Source organism: Hippopotamus amphibius, chromosome 5 (genome assembly GCF_030028045.1).
Source record: "Hippopotamus amphibius kiboko isolate mHipAmp2 chromosome 5, mHipAmp2.hap2, whole genome shotgun sequence".
NCBI classification, from domain to species: domain Eukaryota; kingdom Metazoa; phylum Chordata; class Mammalia; order Artiodactyla; family Hippopotamidae; genus Hippopotamus; species Hippopotamus amphibius.
In genome coordinates, this window is record NC_080190.1 from 1241864 (window position 1) to 1264960 (window position 23097).

At 58.2% G+C, this 23097-nt stretch overlaps 1 protein-coding gene across 1 annotated transcript in view; it reads left to right on the forward strand.

Annotated features, from left to right (window-relative positions):
* STK32C (serine/threonine kinase 32C) overlaps window positions 1–23097 on the forward strand; it is an 81670-nt gene that overhangs the window by 58077 nt on the left and 496 nt on the right. Inside the window, exons 3-11 of the mRNA XM_057735721.1 lie at window positions 12472–12623; window positions 14529–14702; window positions 15512–15549; window positions 15650–15739; window positions 16246–16349; window positions 16948–17064; window positions 18140–18265; window positions 18340–18471; window positions 22361–22428. Coding sequence (XP_057591704.1) covers window positions 12472–12623; window positions 14529–14702; window positions 15512–15549; window positions 15650–15739; window positions 16246–16349; window positions 16948–17064; window positions 18140–18265; window positions 18340–18471; window positions 22361–22428 — 1001 coding nt within the window. The remainder of the gene's footprint in view (window positions 1–12471; window positions 12624–14528; window positions 14703–15511; window positions 15550–15649; window positions 15740–16245; window positions 16350–16947; window positions 17065–18139; window positions 18266–18339; window positions 18472–22360; window positions 22429–23097) is intronic.

The window sequence follows — 23097 nt, forward strand, 5'->3', positions numbered from 1 at the left end:
GGCCTAAAGCCCTTTGCAGCCGCCCCCCCGGGAGTGTTCAGATGCGAGTGACTCTGCAGAGAAATCCCGCCACTGGCTCCGGCACCGGCTCAAAGAACTGCGCGTGTGCCCGGCGGCTGGTCTCGGGCAGCCTGGGGCTGCACTGCCCGCCCCTGGCCTGGGTTGGACAGTGAAGGAGCTCAGGGCGTGGGCTGGACTGGGACAGCCTGGAAAGGTGGGGGTGCCCGGGGGAGGCCGTGAGAGGCCTGCAGGGCCGGAGCTGGCAGGCCTGGTCGTGGACACTGGGAGGGAGCCGGGGATTCTCACGGCCAGGCCAACGCGGGAGACGTGTCCTGAGGCGGCCGTGACAAAGCACCACACCTGGGTGGCCTCAGGCCACGGAGGTGTGCTCGCCCATGGTCTGGAATGGGGGTGACCGCAGGGCTGGTTCCTCCTGGAAGCTGGGGGGGAGGAGGGATTTCATATCCCCCCACCCCCAGGGTTTTCAGCTGGACCAGAGAATTAAAGTGACTTGAGACAGAGGAGCAGGAGAATAGCTACAGATTCGTTTCATGTAAGTTTTCTGTGACACGGGCGCCCTCGTAAAGACGTGAAGACCCAGAGAAGAGGCGAACCCTGAAGGATTTTGTGCCGGTCGGCACCGTGGCGGCGTGGACAGGTAGCTGGAGTCCGTGGGAGGCTGAGGGAGGAGAGGTGGTGTACCAGGTCTGCTCGCACAGAATTCTCTCGGCCTCGACTTCGCGTTGTGAGGACGCGATCATTCCCATGGGGTGATTCCCTGGTTTCAGGAAGAAAGGGGAGGGCAGGTGCCCTTTCACCCCCCCCCCCCCCCCCCGCTTTGTGAGGGTTGCTGCCTGGAGGTGACGGCGGCCAGAGCATGCATTTCGGGGTGTGTCCCACCCTCCTCCATGCCCCCCGACCCCCTCCCTGGAAGGGTCACAGCTGTGAACTGCTCCCTGTCTCAGTGAACCCATTTCTCAGTGCTGAGAACAGGTCAGTTTAGTTAAGCAGTCGTCTCTCATTTTAGGAGGTGGTGTTCGGGGGGGCTCCCACCAAAGTGAGGCCTCTGTGTGGTCTGAACTGCCAGCATTTAATGAGTGGCATCTCTATGGAAACGAAGGAAAAGCAAAGTTAACAGCTGGAGCCAACTGTCAACCCGGGTCCAGAGGGCCGTCAGCTGGGGAGTTTCCAGGAGGGTGGTCTCTGTGCCTCCCTGAATGGGGAGCAAGGCAGGAGGTGGCAGTTCTGCTGTGTTTCCTGGGCCGCGGTTGGAATGTCTCTGGTCATGGCATCAGGTGAACTCTGAGCGGCCCTGCCACGGCATCGTGGAGGTTGTCCACCCGTAACCTGCGTGATTTCTCTCAAGTTTATACTACATCGTCCAGCTTCAGCTTCTAGGGAAGTTTTCATTTTTCGTGATTCCACGTCAGAAGGGTGGGAGAGAATTTGGAGATGTTAATTACTGACAGAGACATGGCCGTTCACCCCACAGGGTGTGCTGTACTTTTACTGAACCAGGGTTCTCTCCCTACAGTCACCCCCATTCTTATTAAAGATAGTTGAAGATTAATTTGTTTGCAAAATCAATCTGGTCTGATTAAACTTGGCTTGATTATTGACATCATGCAGCAAGAGCAGATTGAACATGCAGGTTATTTTAAGTCTGCTTTGCTGGAGTTTTATAAGGAACTCCAGATTAGACTTTTAAAAGTCTCTTGAGGCTAAGAAGCCAAGTCAGTAACTTGTCACCAGACTGTACCTTCAGTACCCATGAATTTGGGTAAATTCCTTTCTTCTCGATGTCCCCAAGACATCCTGAGATCCCTGGACCTGCCAAGCAGTGACATTTACTCACCTATAAGGTTGCAAATGCCATAAGTCAGGCACCAGGCCAGAACTTCATGGGGCTTTACAAGCATTGCTCCATAAGGTCGACCTTAGTTTGTAGTCAAACCTGATTCGAGTGTCTGGTGTTTTTGCCGTAAACATCTTTGTCCCAAGCAGTTTCTCTGCACATCTACTTGGCTGTAAAAGATAAAATAACTGGTCGACAGTTTGGTTTCACAGTTGGGTTTCAATGCCATAAAAGCCAGATTGCAAACTACACTTGAAAATGATAACGTCAGTCGGCAAGTCCTTCGTGGGCACAGACATCCCTCCCACCCATCAGAACCAGAAGTTTCCCAAACTGTGGCAAATGTAGAAGAGGTGGCGAGTCATTCACAATAGTCTTGGAGAGCATTAGTATCAATTCTGTACCTAATGTAGATGCAGTGTCTCATGCCATCTTTCCCAATTGTTGGAAGTAGGCAGAAAAAGAAGACTCAGGCTCCTCCTATTCCCCAAAAGAAGTGGTCACGTGATTCCCGATGAGTATACATTTCTTAAAAATGGTGAAACATGTTTGCTGTTAGATGGTGGAGAACATGATGCAGACAGAATCTTGGTATTTGGCACAGAATCCAGCCTAGATGATTTGGAGAAACACAAGGACTGGGCATGTGATGGAGCATTTCATTGTAGCCCAGATGTGTACTACGAGTCACGTATGTTCCATATATTGATAAGAAATAGCAGGGCTTCCCTGGTGGTGAAGTGGTTAAGAATCCGCCTGCCAATGCAGGGGACACAGGTTCGAGCCCTGGTCCAGGAAGATCCCACATGTGGCAGACCAAATAAGCCCGTGCCCCACAACTACTGAACCTGTGCTCTAGAGCCCACAAGCCACAACTGTTGAGCCCACGTGCTGCAACTACTGAAGCCCACACACCTAGAGCCCGTGCTCTGCAATAAGAGAAGCCTGCACACTGCAATGAAGAGTAACCCCCGCTCGCCGCAACTAGAGAAAGCCCGTGTGCAGCAATAAAGACCCAGAGCAGCCAAAAATCAATCAATCAATCAACCAATCTTGAACAAAAATGGCATCCATTGTCTGTTCATTTTCCTTCCAAGGAAATCCAAAGGGAAAGTGGATTTTTTTACATGGTAAAGAATTTACATCCAACATTAACTCTTGAATCCTTAATAGTTGGTTGACTTTAAGAAAGGAAGCATCGTCGCTTTCTCTAAGATATACCCAAATACAACTATAATCACGAAAGTACACACATGTTAAATGTATTCAAATATTTTCTGTATTTTTATTTTTCACAAGAAAATCCTTGAAATTTTTTGCTATTAATTTTCATGTTTCATTAAGTCCTTTTAAATATTTCTCTTATTTTATTTTTGTTATTTTATCTTTTATGGCAAAATTGTATTATGGCCAATTCGTTGTCTCTGCTTGCAGCAAAGATTCTCATGGACAACACCTCAAACCATTTGCTCCCACGAACATCGTTTTAAAATACGACATTTCAGCTGAAGTCTGGTAACATAACCAATGTTTTACATTAAATCCTGTTACAAGGAGAACATATTCTATTGACCCTATGTAAATAACTATATTATCCTGAAAATAGGACATTTAATAAGAGTTTCTGAATCTTGGAGGGATCAGGTTGGGAGAAAAGATAAATGTCTCAGTTCTGTTTACAAAGGTATAATTTTCCAGATTGCTGTAAGCTAATAGCTTAAGAGAAAGAGAAAAATAATTCCGTAAGTCTGGAAAATAGAACATTAAGGAACCAACAGTGCTTCAGACAAAAAGTCACAAAGCTGATAATCACCTTCACATGTTCATTTTGCCCCATGTAATTGACTCTTATTTTGCTTGCTCTTGGATTAGTAGTTTTGTGAACCCACTGGTGTCTCCGTTAGGATTTTAGAAAGGCTCGTCTCGCTCAGTGGTCGGGTTTTAGCTGTCAGAAACCTGTATCCCAGGGTCCTTGTCAAAGTTCTTTCCATGAACTTTTTAAAGATGAAGCACTTTTGTCTGAAGCTGATTGTAAAGGCTTTTAGGAGAGCATAAGAATGAAACAGTAACTGTCTGTAAATGCCTAAAAGTTGAAAAATAACCATGGTCAAAGACCTCATGAGTTTATTGCCGAAATGATGCAGGTGACGTGGGAATTTGGTTATTTCTGTGGCATAGAGCATTTTAAGACAGTAATTGGAATTGCGACTGATAGTATAGACAGTGAAGACATTGAAAAATTTCTAGGCATTTTATATAACTTTGGAAATACTTATATATAAGTAACATATATCCATACAGATATTATCGAGAGAAGATTTATCATCAGTTTTTATTTGACAATATTTCCCATGTATTGGGTTGGGGTTTTTTTTTTTTTTTTTATAAATTTATTTATTTATTTATTGGCTGTGCTGGGTTTTCATTGCTGCACATGGGCTTTCTCTAGCTTCAGAGAGGCTACTCTTCATTGCAGTGCACAGGTTTCTCTTATTGTGGAGCACGGGCTATAGGTGTGTGGGCTTCAGTAGTTGCAGCACGTGGGCTCAATAGTTGTGGCTTGTGGGCTCTAGAGCGCAGGCTCAGTAGTTGTGGGGCACGGGCTTAGCTGCTCCACGGCACGTGGGATCTTCCCGGACCAGGGCTCGAACCCGTGTCCCCTGCATTGGCAGGTGGATTCTTTTTTTTTTTTTAAGAACTTTTATTGAGATACAGTTAACAGACAATAAACAGCATATATTTAGAGTGTACAATTTGGTATCCCAATCTCCCAATTCATCCCCCCCCCAACCCTCCCCGCTTTCCCCACTTGGTGTCCATGCGTTTGTTCTCTACATCTGTGTCTCTATTTCTGCCTTGCATTTCCTCTTTCATAGTTGTTAGCATTTGCCTTATATATGGAGGTGCTCCTATATTGGGTGTATATATATTTATAATTGTTATCTCCTCTTCTTAGATGGATCCCTTGATCTTTATGTAATGTTCTTTCTTGTCTCTTGTAACATTTTTTATTTTAAAGTCTATTTTATCTGATATGACTATTGCTACTCCAGCTTTCTTTTGATTTTCATTTGCATGGAATATCTTTTTCCATCCCCTCACTTTCCGTCTGTATGTGTCCCTAGGTCTGAAGTGGGTCTCTTGGAGACAGCATATATATGGGTCTTGTTTTTGTATCCATTCAGCCAGTCTGTGTCTTTTGGTTGGTGCATTTAGTCCATTTACATTCAAGGTAATTAGCGAGATGTATGTTCCTATTACCATTTTCTTAATTATTTTGTTTTTGTTTTTGTAGGTCCTTTTCTTATGTTTCCCGCTTAGAGATGTTCTTTCAGCATTTGTTGTAGGGCTGGTTTGGTGGTGCTGAATTCTCTTAGCTGTTGCTTGTCTGGAAAGCTTTTGATTTCTTCGTCGAATCTGAATGAGATCCTTGCTGGGTAGAGTATTCTAGGTTGTAGGTTCTTCCCTGTCATCACTTTAACTATATCGTGCCACTCCCTTCTGGCTTGTAGAGTTTCTGCTGAGAAATCAGCTGATAACCTGATGGGAGTTCCCTTGTATGTTTTTTGTCGTTTTTCCCTTGTTGCTTTTAATAACTTTTCTCTGTCTTTAATTTTTGTCAATTTGACTACTATATGTCTTGGCGTGTTTCTCCTTGGGTTTCTCCTGCCTGGGACTCTCTGCGCTTCCTGCACTTGGGTAGCTATTTCCTTTCCCATGTTAGGGAAGTTGTCAACTATAATCTCTTCCAGTATTTTCTTGGGTCCTTTCTCTCTCTCTTCTCCTTCCGGGACCCCTATAATGCGAATGTTGGTGCGTTTAATGTTGTCCCAGAGGTCTCTTAGGCTGTCTTCAGTTCTTTTCGTTCTTTTTTCTTTATTCTTTTCTGCATCAGTGATTATCACCATTCTGTCTTCCAGGTCACTTATTCACCCTTCTGCCTCCATTAATCTGCTATTGGTTCCTTCTAGTGTATTTTTCATTTCAGTTATTGTGTTGCATATCTCTGTTTGTTTGTTCTTTAATTCTTCTAGGTCTTTGGTAAACTTTTCGATCTTTGCATCCAGTCTTTTTTCAAAGTCCTGGATCATCTTCACCATCATTATTCTGAATTCTTTTTCTGGAAAGGTGCCTATCTCCTCTTCATTTAGTTGTTTTTCTGGGTTTTTATCCTGTCCCTTCATCTGGTACAAAGTCCTCTGCTTTTTCATTTTCTCTGTCTTTCTGTGGCTGTGATTTTCAGTTCCACAAGATGAAATACTGCCGATACTGCTTCATCCTGCTGTCTGCCCTCTTGTGGAGGACGCTATCTGGCAGGTGGATTCTTAACCACTGCGCCACCAGGGAAGTCCTTCCCATGTAATTTAACATATCACATACTCTTAATTGGTTTAGTATCTCTATTTTTATAAGGTAAGATAATAAATCATTTGGGATTCTCCAGGGGCCCTCTCAAAAATCCCAAACTTAGTTCAAGGTCAGAAAGGCTTTATGTTGAATTTGATTTTGGGAAGTTTGTAAAAAAATGTCGAAAGTTTGAAAACACGATAAAATAAGATTGAGGTCACTATGGAACGATATCTGGGCCTTGAACCAAAGTGACACGTACTTTAAAGGCAAATACAGGAAGTCACATACTGGAGGAAAAAGAAAACTTGGTTCTTGTGATATTGAGAAGACTCGGTTTTTTCTAAATAATCAAAGACCTGATAAACATAACGTGAAGCACAGGAAATTGTTTGGACAAGACACAGAATCTTTGTTTTCCGGGTGGATTACTCAAGAGGTGAAGAAAAACCTTTTATGACTTCTTTCTTGTGAACACAGTCTTTGTGTCTTCCTGTGGGAAGAGTAAATTAAGAAGAAGACACAGTGTCGTGGCTAGTCCTAGGACTAGGGAAATAAGCACTTATGTAAATTATCTCTAAAACTCTCAGAGATACAGAAACTAATTCAAATGTTTTTCAGGTCCTTGTGATCTGGGAGAATCTTGGTAAATAAAAGCTAAATCTTTAAATGGCCACCTATTTTAATGTGACTCTAAACCACTGAGGCGTTTCATGGTTTAAAACCAATCAGCCTTTTGTGACTTAACCATGGACAGAGGGGCATCCCTAAGAGGGCGCAAAACATGCAGCCCTCACCAGGACCCAGAGCTTCTCCCAAGGTCAGCCCAGGAGAGCCGAGACCGCCGTGTCCTGTGTGTCAGAAACAACCCAGGCTCCCCTGAACGGAGCAGCCGCTGAGCTGTGCTGCTGGACCGGCCACGCGGGAGACGCCGCAGCACAGACGCGGCAGTGAGGGGAGTGCCGGCGAAGGCCTGCACAGCTCTGTCTGACGAGGGACACGCGAGCGACAGGGCAGCAGCGACCGCTCCTGGGCGGCTGGGCGTCGACGGGCGGCAACGGGCTCCCAACACCAGCGCCCCCGGAGTCACGTTCACAGACCAGCTCTCACAAGTGTCTTCCTCCCGCCACTCTGCTTCCGGGGGGAGCAGCCGGGAGAACGGTCTCCCTTCCCCGACGGGCTCCGCCCGAGATCCCGCGGCTCTTGTCAGCGCCCCCAGGACCCCCTCCGCAGGCACCCCGCCCATTACTGTCCCTTTGTGCCCTCCAGAAACCCTAGGGGAGGCACCATTTGACCTCTGCCCTCTTGAGTTTTTGGCTGTAATTCAACTTGAGCTGAGAACAGTTTAGAACACAGAGCCCGAACATTCAGGAGACCTGGGGCCCGCCCCTGCCTCTCTCTGGCGGGGAAGGGCCCCTGAGCTGCAGGTGCTGGTGCCCTCGGAGCAGAGGATGCCCGGGCCCCGCCCCCAGCATCCCCTCCCGGGCGGGAGATGGAGCTTGACGGCCCGGGACAAGAAGGACCCTTCCCAGAGCTGAGGGTCCAGGCGCTGCCACCGTGGCCTCGGGTGTGTGCAAGGCTGCCGGGCGGGAGGCGAGGGTTGCTGTGCGGAGCTCTGGGGAATCTCTCTCCGCCCGTCTCCGTGCACAGGTGAGTAGGGCTGAGGTCTCCATCTGCAGGCGTCGGGTGTCTCTTCCCATGTGCAGCATGCATGCACGGCGCCGGCAGGCTGCTCTGCTCCCCCCCTCCCCTCCGTGCTGCCCGGGGACCACGACCGGCAGTTCTTCCTGAGACGAACACGGCCTCAGCTTTGAGGGCCCTGAGGCTGGAGCCAGGAGTCAGCTGCTGGCCTGCTGCCGTTCACGCTCACTTTCATTTCGAAAGTTTCAGCTGGCTTTCAACACAATAATGTTAAAAGTGATCTAGAAAATGCAGAAAGTCCAGCAAAGAATCACTGTTGTGAGGCAGTCTTCGCTGACCTCGGCCGCACCCTGTCTGGGCTTCTTTCTGTCCTTCCCATGTGGGCAGGTGTGGCGCTCAGCCCACGGGGGCCCTTCTGTCCTGTCGGGCCCAGGTTCCCCGCACTGGGCAGGGCAGCTTGCTGCTGAGGCCAAGACCAGCTCACAGCTTCCTCTGGATCCACAAACCTCAGTCCACGGATGGCCCCCCTTCTGCCATGAGGCCACTTGGTGGCACGTTGGGGATTTCCGTTTCCAGAATTTCACCGCATTTGGAGAATCAGGTGTGGCTCAGTTGTGGTGCCGTGAGTTCCTCTTGGTGATGCAGGTGCCGCCTGGCTGCCCTGCAGCACGTGGGAAGCTGGTGCTCTCCTCCCCAAGGGCAGCGTCCCCTGGGGCGAGTGGTACTGCCCTGGCCGGTGTGCGTGGCCAGGAGCCGGCTGGCAGCCGGAGCGGGCTCTGATGCTCTTCTGGAACACGGCGTTTCTGCATTAGGGCTCTCCGGAGGGAGCCGGTGACCTTGCATCTCAGCAGTGGCAGAATTGTACTTGTGTTTCTGGCTGACGTCTGCATAATAGACCCGTTTTCATGCCCAGGTTGGCAGCCTACAAAGGTACCACCTGTCAGCCAGGTCTCCCAGCTGCAGGCCAAGGGTGGGAGGGGAGGCTAGGGTTTTGCACTTGAAAGGGCTCAAGGGCCTTTCCCTGCAGCTGGGGTGGGGGCGGTCTTCCTGCCGAGTGATGGAATCACGGGAGCTTGGACGGCCAGCCTCGGGGCAGGCACTGGCCTTCAGAGCTCCCGGGGACTCGACAGGCTGACAGCCACAGAAGGTGCCTTTGTCAGCAGAAGCTCTGGGGTTCTTATCCCGTGACCTCGGCCAGGAGCCCCCGTGGAGAAGCCCACCTGCCGGCCGCTTCCTTCTTGGCCCCTCGGATCTTGACTGGGCGAGGGGGAGAAGACCTCTAGTACCCCCACTGCAACCCTGCCGCAGGCTCAGAAATCCTGAGAACGCATCTGGAGAGCAGATGTGGCGAGCAGGTGCCCTGGCTTTTAATTGGTGTAATTGCACTTTATCGAACACGGTTACGTGACGGCCCAGAGCCGGGCCTCTGTCTCCTCCTCGTCAGTCTGCGTTTTTGGGTGGCATTGTCAGGCCGGGGCCAGGCACACGGAGACACAGGAAAGCACCTCAAGTTAAGCCCGCGCTATTCCCAGGTAGCTTGGAAGGTCCTGAATGTGTGTCCCCAACGCCGAGGGCAGCTAGCTGGCTAGAGCGCTCCGGCCATCCCAGGGCAACTTTGGGGCCATTTTGCTGAAACAAGAGGAAAGATTCAGAAAGGCTCACTGTCCTAACATAAATGGCCTGTAGGGGCCTCGCAGTGTGTCCACCTGCCCTGGCTTCTCTCCTGGCCAGTCTCTGTCCAGCAGGGCCTGGAATGCTCGGTGACTGGCTGCCCGTCACCGCCCAGAGCAGCCCTGGCAGCTTGGAAAGCAGCATTCCGTGGCAGAGGTGGACAACGCTGTCCAGTGACACCGACCCTTGTCCCGGCCCTTCGGGGCACTGGGTGGCTACGTTAGTTTCCCGTGGCTGCTGTAACGAGTGACCACACATTGGGTGACTTAAAGACAACAGACATTTACTCCCACGGTTCTGGAGGCCAGAGCCCTGGCCTCGGTTTAACTGGGCTGAAATCGAGGGGCCGGCAGGGCCGTGCTCCCTCAGAGGCTGGAGGGGCGTCTGTCCCTTGCTCCTGCGGCTCCTCGGGGTGCAGCCCCTCCAGGCGTCACACTTGCCTCTGCGTGGACTGGATCATGTCCCCAAGTCCACATGCTGCAGCCCAGCTCCAGGGTGATGTGTTTGTCGCGGTCGGATGAGGTCATGAGGGCAGGGCCCCTGTGACAGGAGTGGTGTCCTTGTAAGAACAAGAGACCAGAGCTCGCTTGCTCTCTACGTGCTGTCTCCACATGAGGCCACAGCGAGAGGCGCCACCTGCAAGCCAGGAAGCACCCTGACCTTGGACATCTAACCTCCAGAGAGTACATGAGAGCAATGTTTCTGCTGTCTGAGCCGCGTAGCCCATGGTGTTTGTGGCGCCAGAGCCGACCAAGACGCCTCTTCTGTCTCAGCCCCCCGCCCCCGCCCCCGGTGAGGACCTGTGATTACAATGAGGGCTGCATGGGCCTCCCAGGACCATCTCCCACCCTGAGGTCACCAGCTTAACCACAGCTGCCGGTGATGTCACAGCTCACAGGGTCTGGGGACAAGGACGTGGACAGCCTCGGGGGCCCTCGTTTAGCTGGTCCCAGCAGGGAACACGGCCCTGGGTGGACACGCGTGCACAAGGCCTGGACGTGACCCTGACCACCAGGGTTTGCGGAAGGCTCTCACCTACCGTCCTCACTGACTCCTCGTAAAGTCGCAAGCCGGGTGGAGAGATGGAGGGTCAGCTGAGTTCAGAGGCCGCCGGCCGGCCCAGGAGGAGCTGGCGGGCCTGAGGGGAGGACCAGACGTGGGAGGCAGGGCCCTCTGGCGGGGAGGGAAGCCGCGGGGGTGTCAGAGCGGCCCTCTGCCTGCCCGCGGGCCGAGGCGTCCCGCTGCACAGCCCTGTCGCTGACGGGGCTGCATGTGTCTCACGGCATCACTGGATGCAGGAAACGGCGCAGGTCTCAGGCCACCCCCCCCAGTGTCCCTGAGCCAGGGTCTCCCCGGGACATCGGCCCCGGCGAGGCAGCTTTAGGCGGGCTTCACAGGCGTCTCGGTGGCCGTCGTGGCCCTTGGTGGGGTTTGTGCCCCTGGGTGGGCTTGAGGTGGGGGCTGGGCAGGCTCGGAGGTGTGCAGACTCAGACCTGAAGGAGGCGCCTTCCGTGCACGTGGGTGTCACGTGCCAGCTTTGCCTGTGGGCAGCGCGGGGGTGCGCGTGGCGTTACCTTGAAACCGCCGCTGCGCCCGTGAGGGTTGCTGTACCAGGGAGACGTGGGTGTCCGGGACTCACCGCGTGGGTGGGCCTGGGCCTGGGGGTTCCGCCAGCGTCTGCCACCGGATGCCCCCACCGTGACGCTGCAGGAACAGCACCCAGGGAGGGGCTCAGCGGGCCCCGCCCCCGCCCCCAGCGTGGCTGCTCTGTTTGCTGGAGCGCCGGGCTGGCTTCTGCCCATACTGGTGCGTCATCTCTGCACTGTTGGCGTTAAATAATGTCGCTTGACCTTTTCGCTTGGCATTGTTTAAATTGTCACACATCATTAAAAGCCTTTATAAATGTTATTCCAGTGGCTGTGTGATATTTCTTTGCACTTACTTGCCCGTGTCTATAAGGATGTTATCTATAAGGTAGTTCGAAAGTGTTATAAACAGTTTGTTCACCTGTGAAGAACATCTTTGGAAAAGCCACTGCGTTTCTAAGGTGCGTTCCTGTGTGAGGGACATGGGTTTCACCAAAGGGTTGGCTCCAGCAGGTTTGGCCCAAGATCTGGTGCCCGTTGAGATGTCCGGTCAGTTCCAGGCCACCTCCCTTTGGGTGAGGCACCTGGGACAGTACCCTCCCCCAAACCAGAGTTCCAGAATCTTCCACTTCCTTCAGGCCCCTCCCCCCGCTGGCTCCCACTCCGTGACGATCTGGAGGCTGGAGGCTGTGGGAAGTGGCTTGTGGTCATCTGCCCTGGGGTGGGGATGGGGTGGGGGGTCTCTCCCCTTGAGTGGCGGGCGGGGCACTGGTTCTGCAGCCCAATATCTTGTGCGTCAACCCTGGTGTCCCTCTGTCCGGGTTCTGACTGCTGCTCCTTGGCCACGAGGGAGCCCAGCCCAAGTTTCTCCTGGTCTGTGCTTCTTACGCCACACCCTGGTCCCCCGCCAAGCAGTTAGTGCTGTGCTGGCAGCATGGACCTTGCTCCTTGACACTGCAGCTCGCTGCTCAGAGGGTTGGGGTTTGAGCTGTGCCGGGGCCGCGTCACCGGGAGCGTCCCCATTGCGACGGGCACGGTGGCCCATGCTTGCTGGGAACAGCAGCTCTCGTTCCTGGGCTGCCCGGGTGCGGGGCGCCCGACGCGGGTCCTCTCGTTCGCGCCCCATCAACCCTCCGAGCCAGTGGCTGCCCTGAGCCTCAGGAAGGGGGCGTCCAGGTCTCATCTGGTGAGGGGCGCGGCTCCACGCAGGCCCCGCGGCCCCCCGGCCACCGTGCTCTTGGGACGGGTCCTGCTGGCTTCGCTCTGCCCAGGAGACGTGTCCCACCAAAGACGTGAAATCTGGTCGTTTCAGTGTCGCGCTGGCCACGGTGCCTGTCCCGGCGGCGGTGCTCACGCACCCTCTGCCCCCAGGTGTGCATCGTGCAGAAGCGGGACACGGAGAAGATGTACGCCATGAAGTACATGAACAAGCAGCAGTGCATCGAGCGGGATGAGGTCCGCAACGTGTTCCGGGAGCTGGAGATCCTGCAGGAGATCGAGCACGTCTTCCTGGTGAACCTCTGGTGAGCTGGCGGGGCAACCCCTCTCCTGCCCAGGCGCCCCCCCCGCCCCTCCCCTCGCTCCGCCCGCCCCTCCCGGTGCCCTGGGGCCAGCAGCCATCCAGGTGTCCCCCCGCCACACGCACACACGGCACTAACGCAGGGCTCCCCGGCTGGCAGGAAGCCCGGGCTTCCCCACAGAGGATGCCTGTGATCCACAGAGTTTCTGGCACTAAAGTCAGGGAGGGAGAGTTTTAGGGCCTAACTCTGAATTTCCTCCACACACTGGGCACCAGGACCAGCTGGGGAGTGGGGGAGCCTGCAGTGAGACCAGCCCCTCCTCCCCCCATGGAACCCTGCCAGCCCAAGAATGAGGACAGCTGTGGCTTCTGGTGGGCAGAGAGAGGAACATGATACGAAAAAAGAATTATTTGTAACTTTACTTGTGAAAGAGTCAATTGATTAACACGAAGAGTCACCTCTGAAAGCTCACAGAAGAAATTACAAAGTGGAAGGAGATCCTTAAACCATTGTTTTCTTACTGCCACCATCTTCATCACCACCACCATCACCTCCACCACCACCACTACCATCACCTCCATCACCACTACCATCACCTCCATCACCACCACCACCACTACCACCTCCATCACCATCACACCATCACCACCACCATCACCACCACAGCCACCACCATCACCTCCATCACCACGGCCACCACGACCACCACCATCACCACCATCACCTCCACCACCATCACCACCACCACCACCTCCATCACCATCACACCATCACCACCACTGCCACCACCACCATCACCACCACCATCACCTCCACCACCATTACCTCCATCACCACCACCTCCACCACCATCACCACCACCACCATCATCACCAGTCACCACCACCACCACCACCACCTCCATCACCGCTGCCACCACCACCATCATCACCACCACAGCCACCACCATCACCTCCATCACCATGGCCGCCACCACGACCACCATCATCACCACCATCACCACCACCACCACATCCACCACCATCACCACCACCACCACCACCTCCATCACCATCACACCATCACCACCACCACCATCACCACCATCACCACCACCATCACCTCCACCACCATCACCACCACCACCACCATCACCACCACCATCATCACCACCATCACCACCACCATCACCACCACCATCACCTCCACCACCATCACCACCACCACCATCGCCACCACTACCACCATCGCCACCATCACCACCACCATCACCTCTGCCACCATCACCACCACCACCATCACCACCAATCACCACCACCACCATCACCACCTCCATCACCATCACACCATCACCACCATCACCACCACCACCATCACCTCCATCTCCACCACCATCACCACCACCACCATCACCTCCATCTCCACCACCATCACCACCACCACCATCATCACCAGTCACCACCACCACCATCACCTCCATCACCATCACCACCACCACCATCACAATCACCACAGCTGCTGGCTGTTAGAAGCTGGCCCCTTGCCCAGCCCTACCTGAGCATTTCTCCTCACTGTCTCAATTTCTTCTTTAACAACCCTCCAAAGCACGTATCTTTATCCCCTTTTTGGAGAAGAGGAAACCAGGGCAGCAGGCAAATGGCCCAGAGACAGTGCTGTGTTCCACTCTCCGTCAGTCACTCATGGGTGTCTCTGCCCCAGCTGGGGACTTCCCATCGGGTTGGGCCTCTCTGTCTTTCCCGAGGCCTCTGGCTCTGGAAGGCTCCCGAGCAGGGGTGGAGTCAGCACCTTGGACAGAGCCCTGCTCCTGGGAGTGCCGGGTGCGGAGCAGCCTTGGGGCCAGGGCCCTTACTGGGGGGGCTTCTCAGGTGTGGCAGGAGCTGTGACTCTGTCCTCCCCCGGTGCCCACAGGTACTCCTTCCAGGACGAGGAGGACATGTTCATGGTCGTGGACCTGCTGCTGGGGGGAGACCTGCGTTACCACCTGCAGCAGAACGTCCAGTTCTCCGAGGACACGGTGAGGCTGTACATCTGCGAGATGGCTCTGGCCCTCGACTACCTGCGCGGTCAGCACATCATCCACAGGTGTGTGCACACCTGTCGGGGTGGGGTGCCCAGGCCTGTGGGTGCCATCCCCCAGCATGTGTGCTCTGCCCTGCCCTTGCCCGCAGACCTGTTCCCAGGTGTGGCACCAGGCTGGTCAGTGCCTGGCTCAAAGGCCAGCCCCACGGCTGCACATGTGATGTCCACCTGGGGTGGGTTGTGTCTGAGCAGCCCCAGCTGAGGCCGGGCACAGAGGGCCAGTGGCCTCCATGGGGGGAGGGGAGCTTCACCTGGTCTGTTCAACGGCAGGGTCCCTGCCCCCACCCATCTGCACGTCTCTGGCAAATTCAAACTAATTTTAACATCTGAAGGCAGATGAAATGAGGAAGAAAGCTGCATCCACAGAACAAGACACAAAATCCCACGTGGTGTGCAGTGACGTAGACGTGATTTCTGCGTTTCTGCCTGGGGGGTTGTTATCTGGTCGTGGCTCAGGCAACGAACCTTTCCTGAGTGCCGAGAGGTCGGGAAAGCAAGGCCTGAGGCCAGCTGGTGGAGCCACCGACCCCCAGTCGGTGATTCTGGGCAGCCTCGGGGCTCAGGGAGCGGGCTCCCCCTCGGGGGTCCGGGCGCGGGGCCTCTGCTTCTGTCCTCGGGGGCTCTGATGCGCCTCGGGGTCCGGTGCCGGGCACTCTCCCCACCATCTGGCCTCAGGAGGTGAAGGGCTGGGTTCACGCAGCGCTGCCAGGGTGCTGCCGGGAGGGGAGGGGGTCTCAGGACCCAGCTCGTGGGAACCCACAGCCCTGCCGCGATTTCGGGACTCACCCCCCTGCTTCCTGCTGTTTCTGCAGAGACGTGAAGCCCGACAACATTCTCCTGGATGAGCGAGGTGAGCCTAGGCCGCGTGAGGCCAAAGCCACGGGGGTTGTGCGCCCCTGCCCGCAGGACCTGTCCCCTTGGGACAGGCCCGCCGTCCTCTCTCCTCACAGGACACGCACACCTGACCGACTTCAACATCGCCACCATCATAAAGGACGGCGAGAGGGCGACCGCGCTGGCCGGGACCAAGCCGTACATGGGTGAGCTGCGCGCCGCCTGGCTGGCGTGGCCCCTGCCGGCCCGCCGGCCGGCCTCCCACCCTGGCCTGTGGCTGGTGGGGTCGGGTCACCTCCCTAAAGGTGCAGCAGCAGGTGACGGGTCTGGCTGTTAAGAACAGCCGCTCTTGATCTGGGCAGAAGCATCTACGTGAGGATATGCGTCCTGGGTCTGATAATGAGAGAGCCCATGGTCCTCGTCAGGCTGTGGGGTCAGTGGGGAGGGAGGGACCGACCACTGAGGGCAGCTTCCCAGTCCAGCTCTGGCGGCAGCCCTGGTCTCTGGGCCTGGTCAGAAGTTCCAGCCCTGGGCCTGGGGTCACGGGCCCTGTGGTCACCGGGGCTGGGGTCACGGGCCCTGTGGTCACCGGGGCTGGGGTCATGGGCCCTGCGGTCACTGGGGCTGGGGTCACGGGCCCTGCGGTCACCGGGGCTGGGGTCACGGGGCCTGCTGTTGGGGATGTTCAGCTGTTCCTTGTCTTCCTGTGAAGCTCCGGAGATCTTCCAGTCTTTCGTCAATGGTGGGACCGGCTACTCCTTTGAGGTGGACTGGTGGTCGGTGGGGGTGATGGCCTATGAGCTGCTGCGCGGATGGGTACGGAGCTCCTCTGTCCGGTGGGCTCGCCCCCAGACCCTGAGCTGACTGTGTCCCCCGGGAGTGGCCCCGGTGCCGGAGGGATGAGGTCGTCCCACCCCCGGTGCTCAGGGGGGTCTGTGCTCTCCGCCAGCGAGGCTGCCCTGGAGGAGGGCGGGACGGGCAGAGAGCCGTCCAGCAGGGCTGCCCCCTCGGGACGTCCTGTGAGGTTCCTGTGCGGTGGGTCCCTGTGCTCTCCCCGCAGCGGCCGCAGCCTGGCCAGCGCCGGAGCCCAGGAGGCTGGAGGCCTCGTCAGGTCACCAGCGGCCCTTCCCACCCCCTCGTGGGGGCCTCTGCATCCTCAGCTGCCCCATGGGACCCCAGCCCTGAGGAAGGCAGGTCCCTGCCCTCTGCGGCCGATCCACCAGGTCCTCTGGGGGTGCTGCGCTTCCTTCCCAGCCCATGGGCGGCCTCTCTGGTCACCTCCCCAGCCGCAGGGCAGGCTTGGTCTCCCGGGGCCTTCCCTGAGCCTGCCCCGGTGTGTGTGGGGGGAGGGGCGGGGAGGGTGTGCCCCAGGTGGCGGGCGAGGCGCCTGCTGCAGCGCTGCCTCTCTGCCCAGAGGCCCTACGACATCCACTCGAGCAACGCCGTGGAGTCGCTGGTGCAGCTTTTCAGCACCGTGAGCGTCCAGTACGTGCCCACCTGGTCCAAGGAGATGGTGGCCCTGCTGCGGAAGGTGAGTCCCCCCCGCCCCTGCCTGGAGCGCAGGCCGGCTGGACACGAGGGCGGGCAGCCTGGAGACCCTGGGCTGGGGAAGGCGTCCGTGTCCCTCTCTGGCCCGGCTCCCAGCCCGGTCCGGCCGCAGGCGCTGGTCCTGTTGTGATAGCTCGGCCCGCGTGAGCTCTGGCGGAGCTGAGCTGAACCCTCACCACCTGCTTCCGCATCACAGAGGCCCGGACTCGGGGCAGCTCACCCCGTCGCGTGTGTTGGAGGGAGGGTGTGTGCGGCCGGGTGTCAGGGCGCCACCCTGCTCTGGCCCCCTGGGCCCCCTCCTCCTGCTGGAGGTGGGCAGCCACTGCCCGCTGCCAGCAGCCTGTCCCCACCCCCTCCGCGAGCAAGCAGAGAAGAGCCCAGAGCCCCCCGCAGGCCCCAGGTCCTGAGCACGTGTCGGCAGCAGCCCGGGGACCTCCGCCTGGTAGGGACCCAGGCCTGTGGGGCTGCCGTCGAGCGCCTCCCCCGGGGTCTGGGGCTGGGCCGGGGCCGCTCCTCAGCTGCCCAGCCTTCCCCACTCAGAGAGCCGCCCCTCAGACACACTGGTGCGTCCAGGCCGGGCCAGGACGGCTGAGAGAGGGCGAGCTGGACGCGCGTGGCCCGGCCCGCCCCCAGCTCCTGTCTCAGGACCCGGGGTCCTGCCGGGCAGCTCCTGGCTGCCGCCTGGAGGCCTCTGGCCCTGGAGGTGCAGCCAAACAGCAAGAGGCCTCCCCCAGCCCCCGGGAGGGGCTCTTAACACAGCCTTCACCCCACACAGCTGTGCCCACACCTGCCGGGTGGCTCGCGAGGTGGGACCTGGGCCCCCAGAGGAGGATCCAAGCGCCAGGGCTGGGGACGCCTGGGACGGGCTCTCTGGTGTCTCCCCCGAGAAGGCAGCGGCGTGATGCTCTCCGCGCACGCGTGGCCGCCGGGGGCCTCCTGGAGGCTCCCAGCTGCTGCCGGGAGAGCGCTTAGCCAGGCCGCAGCTGCCGCCTGCTGGCGGGTCCGGGGAGGCCCGCCCCGGGGCCGTGGGCCCTGGGCTGACCGGGGCCTTGTTGCAGCTGCTCACCGTGAACCCCAAGCACCGTGTGTGCAGCCTGCAGGACGTGCAGGCGGCCCCAGCGCTGGCCGACGTGCTGTGGGCTGAGCTGAGCGAGAAGAAGGTGGAGCCCGGCTTCGTGCCCAACGTAAGCCCACGGGCCCGGGGTGGCCGGGGCGGGCGCGCGTGGACGGGCGCCGGGCTTAGCACCGCCCTCCACAGAAAGGCCGCCTGCACTGCGACCCCACCTTCGAGCTGGAGGAGATGATCCTGGAGTCGCGGCCGCTGCACAAGAAGAAGAAGCGTCTGGCCAAGACCAGGTCTCGGGACAGCAGCAGGGACAGCTCCCAGTCGGTGAGCGCGGGGCCCCTGGTGCCCAGCCTGACGCTCGCGCCCGCCCCTCTCTCCCTCCTCCCCAGCACGGGCGCTGCGGCTGGGGTTGGGGTTAGGGGCGGGGCGCGGGGGCCTCCTGCCTCACCCAGCTCAGGTGTGGCCATGGGGCCGTCTGTGTGTGTGCACGTGTGCGCGCGTGTGTATGTACATGTGTGCGCGCATGTGTGCGTGTGTATGGTGCACGCGTGTGGGTGTGTGCGCGTGTGTATGGTGCGTGCATGTGGGTGTGTGTGTGCACGCGTGTGGGTGTGTCTGCCTCCTCGTCTCACGAGGACACCAGTCACACGGGGTGGGACCCCTGGTCCAGGGAGACCTGCCCTTCACTTGACCGTGGCATCTGCAGAGACTTTGTTCCACATTCCAAGGAACAGGGGCCAGGACCCCACTGCGGGGACATGGTTTCACCCGTCTCAGCCCCCGCAGTCCTGCCTCAGGTCAGCCGCTTCCTAAAGTGGGGGGTGTTCCTGGAGCAGGGGATGCAGCCTGGACCTGTCCCCGGGGTATGGCTGCTGCTCACAGCACGGGTGGGGCTGTGGGTGTGGCTGTGGGTGTGGCTGTGGCTGTGGCTGTGGGTGTGGCTGTGGCTGTGGGTGTGGCTGTGGGTGTGGGTGGGGCTGTGGGTGTGGGTGTGGCTGTGGTGGGTGTGGGTGTGGCTGTGGGTGTGGGTGTGGCTGGGGCTGTGGGTGGGGCTGTGGGTGTGGGTGTGGCTGTGGGTGTGGCTGTGGCTGTGGGTGTGGCTGTGGCTGTGGGTGTGGCTGTGGGTGTGGGTGGGGCTGTGGGTGTGGGTGTGGCTGTGGGTGTGGCTGGGGCTGGGGCTGTGGGTGTGGCTGTGGGTGTGGGTGGGGCTGTGGGTGTGGCTGTGGGTGGGGCTGTGGCTGTGGGTGTGGCTGTGGGTGGGGGTGGGGTGTGGCTGGGGCTGTGGGTGTGGCTGTGGGTGTGGGTGGGGCTGTGGGTGTGGCTGTGGGTGTGGCTGTGGGTGTGGGTGGGGCTGTGGGTGTGGCTGTGGGTGTGGGTGTGGCTGTGGCTGTGGGTGTGGGTGTGGCTGTGGGTGTGGGTGTGGCTGTGGCTGTGGGTGTGGCTGTGGGTGTGGGTGGGGCTGTGGGTGTGGCTGTGGGTGGCGGGGGTCACAGCAGCGACCATGTACGCGCTCGGCAGCACCCCTGCCCCTGGACCCGGCGGAGCCTGTGGGGAGGCCCTGGGAGGCAGCCTCTCACGCCTGGGGGGCCCTGTGCTGCCCCAGGCTCAGGTCCTGGGTAGAGAGACGGGCGTCAGCCTCTCCCCCCTGCAGTGCGGGGCCAGGCTGGGGCCTTGTCTGGAAGCCTGGACTCCCCGGGGAGCAGGTGGGTGGGCTCCCATCCCCTCCCCCGCCTGCGGGGCTGCTGATGTGTCTGGCGGGGGCACTGCTGGTACAGAGCTGCCGCGGGAATGAGCTCCTTGATGTTCCCCCCCGTCCAGGTTTTTTCTTGCTGTCAGGGTGGGAGGGGTGGCTTTGAGTTCTTTATTTGAAAGAGCTGAAATCACACTCCTTATTTCTGTTTTTTTATTATTGATTGGTAAGTGTTATTTATTTACATATTCTGTACACAAGTGCCTTGGGGAAACGATTTGTCAGTATTTTCTTCTAGTCTGTGGGGTTTTCTTTTTTCTGGTTGGCAGGGTCTGCAGCAGAAGTCTCTGGCTTGGAGGAGGTCCCATGTGTCTGTTTCCTCTTTCTTTATTCACGCTTTTGGTGTCATTTCTAAGAAACCATTGTCTCACCTAAGATCACAAAGATGTACTCCTGTGTTTCCTTCTAAGTGTTTTACAGTTTCCTCTCTTACACTTTGGGTCTAGCATCCATTCTGAGTTAAGTTGATGGATGGTGTCGGGTAGGGGTCCGGCCTGAGTCTTTTGCATGTGGACATGCAAGCTTCCAAGGGCGATGTGTTGAAAGAGCTATTCTTTCTTCCATTGAACGGGTTGGCATCATTTTCAAAAATTAATTGACCGTGAATGTAGGGGTGTATTTATGGACTTGCCGTTCTGGTCCACTGAGCTGTGTGTCTGTCCTCCTGGGTCCGTGCTGCCTTGACAATTGCAGCTCTCTGGCGAGTTCTGAGGTCAGGAAGAGTGACTCCCCCGACCTGCTCTTCTTTTGCAGGATAGTTTGGCTACTGGGTCCCTTGCATTTCCAGGGTGTTCTGAGGGGTTTGGGAATTACAGCCAAGGTGCTCAGCAGGTCATTTGTGACAGACTTAGGGGTGGGCGCCTGGTCCCGGTGCCCAGGCCCTTCGTCACGCCCCACCTTGGGCGACACTGGGGTCAGATGCTGGGTATCAGCCTTGATATGGCCTGTAGATGTCTGCCCCGAGGATCGTGTGCCCCGATCGACCCAGGCAGCGCACCCGGAACCACCCCTCGCGGCGGAGGCAGCAAGGCTGGGTTTCAGGCAGAGTCCGAGGGGAGCGGCCTGACCTGCGGGCCCGAGGGTGGGTCACGCTCCAGGGAAGCGGGCTGTCCTGCTCCTGCACCCGGCAGTCGTCAGCGAAGGACCCCTGGGGGACATGCGTTTCCACGGCCTCCCGGCTCTGTGTGGCAAAGGGCTCTGAAAGCCCGCGGCAGGCCCCTGGACCACACACGTGTGCCGTCAGGAGGCAAGGGCGCCAGAGCCGGGCAGGGCGCACGGCGCGGCCACAGCTCCCTGCTGACCGCACAGCCTCCCTGGGCACGTCGCTGTCCACACCGTGCACTTCCGTCGCTGCCCAGACCCTCCGAGCAGCTCTTCGGGCAGGCGCACCCCTTGGCCCGGGCGAGCTGGGGGAGGAGGGGCGAGGGTGAAGGGCAGCGCCTCCCCCGCCGGCCCCCAGCCGCTGATGGCGTCTCTCCACCCCCGCCCCCGTCGAGCCCCTTCTCACCCGCGCCCGTGCCCCTCTCGGTCCCCACGCGTCGGGGCTCACCTCCCGCCGTGAACTCGGCCCTCGCCCTTGAGTGGCCTGAGCCGGGGGTCCAGAGCCGGCTCCAGCCGGAGTTTGCGCGCCTCCCGTGGGTCACCGGCACGGAGCCAGGGCTGACGGACCTCTGTAGGCTGAAGCGTGCACTGTCCTCCCCTACCAGCCGTCAGCGCTGAGCCGGGCCTGCCTCACCTGCTCAGGACACTCCCGTTAGCCTGCAGTCGGGCAGAGTCAACGCAGCGTGGCTACGGGGGGGAGGCTGCGTGGGGACCGGCAGCGGCGCCTCACCTACCCAGCGGCCCCGAGTCTGTGGCTCACGCGCCCACGGGGCCAGTCGCGACCACCCTGAGCCGCGGTCCCCGCGCAGCCCCTCCACCTGCCCCCTCTCCCGACACACCGGAGGCGAGGGTCTTGGTAACCGGGGTCACCCGCCTGCCGGGGACCTTCCGCACTCCTCGTATGTGGCCAGTGTGGGACCCAACTCCAGGATCCTGTCCTGAGAGTTTGCTTCTCGGGACGGGCCCTGGGGCCGAGCTTCCTAGGCAGGTTCCCCAGAAGCAGACCCTCAGATGGGATTTGGGGACCGGGGTCATGTGACCGGGAGGACCCGGTTGTGGGGGGGGTGGGGGGAAGGCAAGCCAGGTGTGGCTTCCAGTGGCTCTGCAGACACTGCAACCACCCTGAGGTAGGGGGCCGGGCGTCCAGCTGTCACTGGCGAAGGGTCACCGGGAGATGTCACGTGTGCTCTGGCTGCCTGAGGGCACCGTTCCTCCGGCAGCCGACGGCAGGCTCCTCTGAGAGCCAGGGTGCAGGGGGCAGGCCACGGAGGAGAAGCAGACCAGGGATGCCCAGGAAGCCACCTGAGGGATGCGAGGAACCTGGCGGGGTCCACTACGCTCATTCGTGTGTCGTTCTAACAGGAGAATGACTACCTTCAGGACTGCCTGGATGCCATCCAGCAAGACTTTGTGATTTTTAACAGAGAGAAGTGAGTGTGCGTGTTGGGGGCCGGTAACGGGGCAAGGAGGAGCATGGGGAAGTGGGCTGAGGTTTTCATGGCCACAGCAGCCACATGGCATCCATGGGGCTGGGAAGCCTGACCCCTGCCCTCCTCGGGGAATCTGAGCAGTGGTCCTGGGGGAGGGGGGAGGGCTCTGTTCAGGATTGTGGGGGAGGGGCTCCTTGGGCACTTTCAGTTCTAAATGTGGGCGCTTCCAGCCAGTGGCCAGAGTCTCCTGGGCAGACACTGGGTGGACTGCTCAGCTGAGGGCAGACGACGTCCTGGGCGGCCCCTGCAGCCACATCCACCCACACCCCTCAGTCACTCAGGGACTGTGGGACAAAAGGGGCAGAGCTGGCTGGCAGGCCACAAATAGCTAAGACATCTGCCACTGTGGCGGGTGGAGGCCCAGTGCTGTGGGGCCAGAGGGGAGGACTGGTGGGGTGAGGGGCAGAGGAGGACTTCCTGGAGGAGGCGGCTCTGAGCTCTGGCCTGGAAGGTGAGCAGGACGATGCGTGGATGCTGGTTTAGGACACTGGCCGTCATCCTGGAGGGCAAGGCCTGGATGGTGACGGGACTTGGCCAAGCGCTTTTTGCAGAATTGCTGACCCACAGAAGCTGCGCTTACGCTAGGTCTCCTTTTAGCTTCTGCCTGGA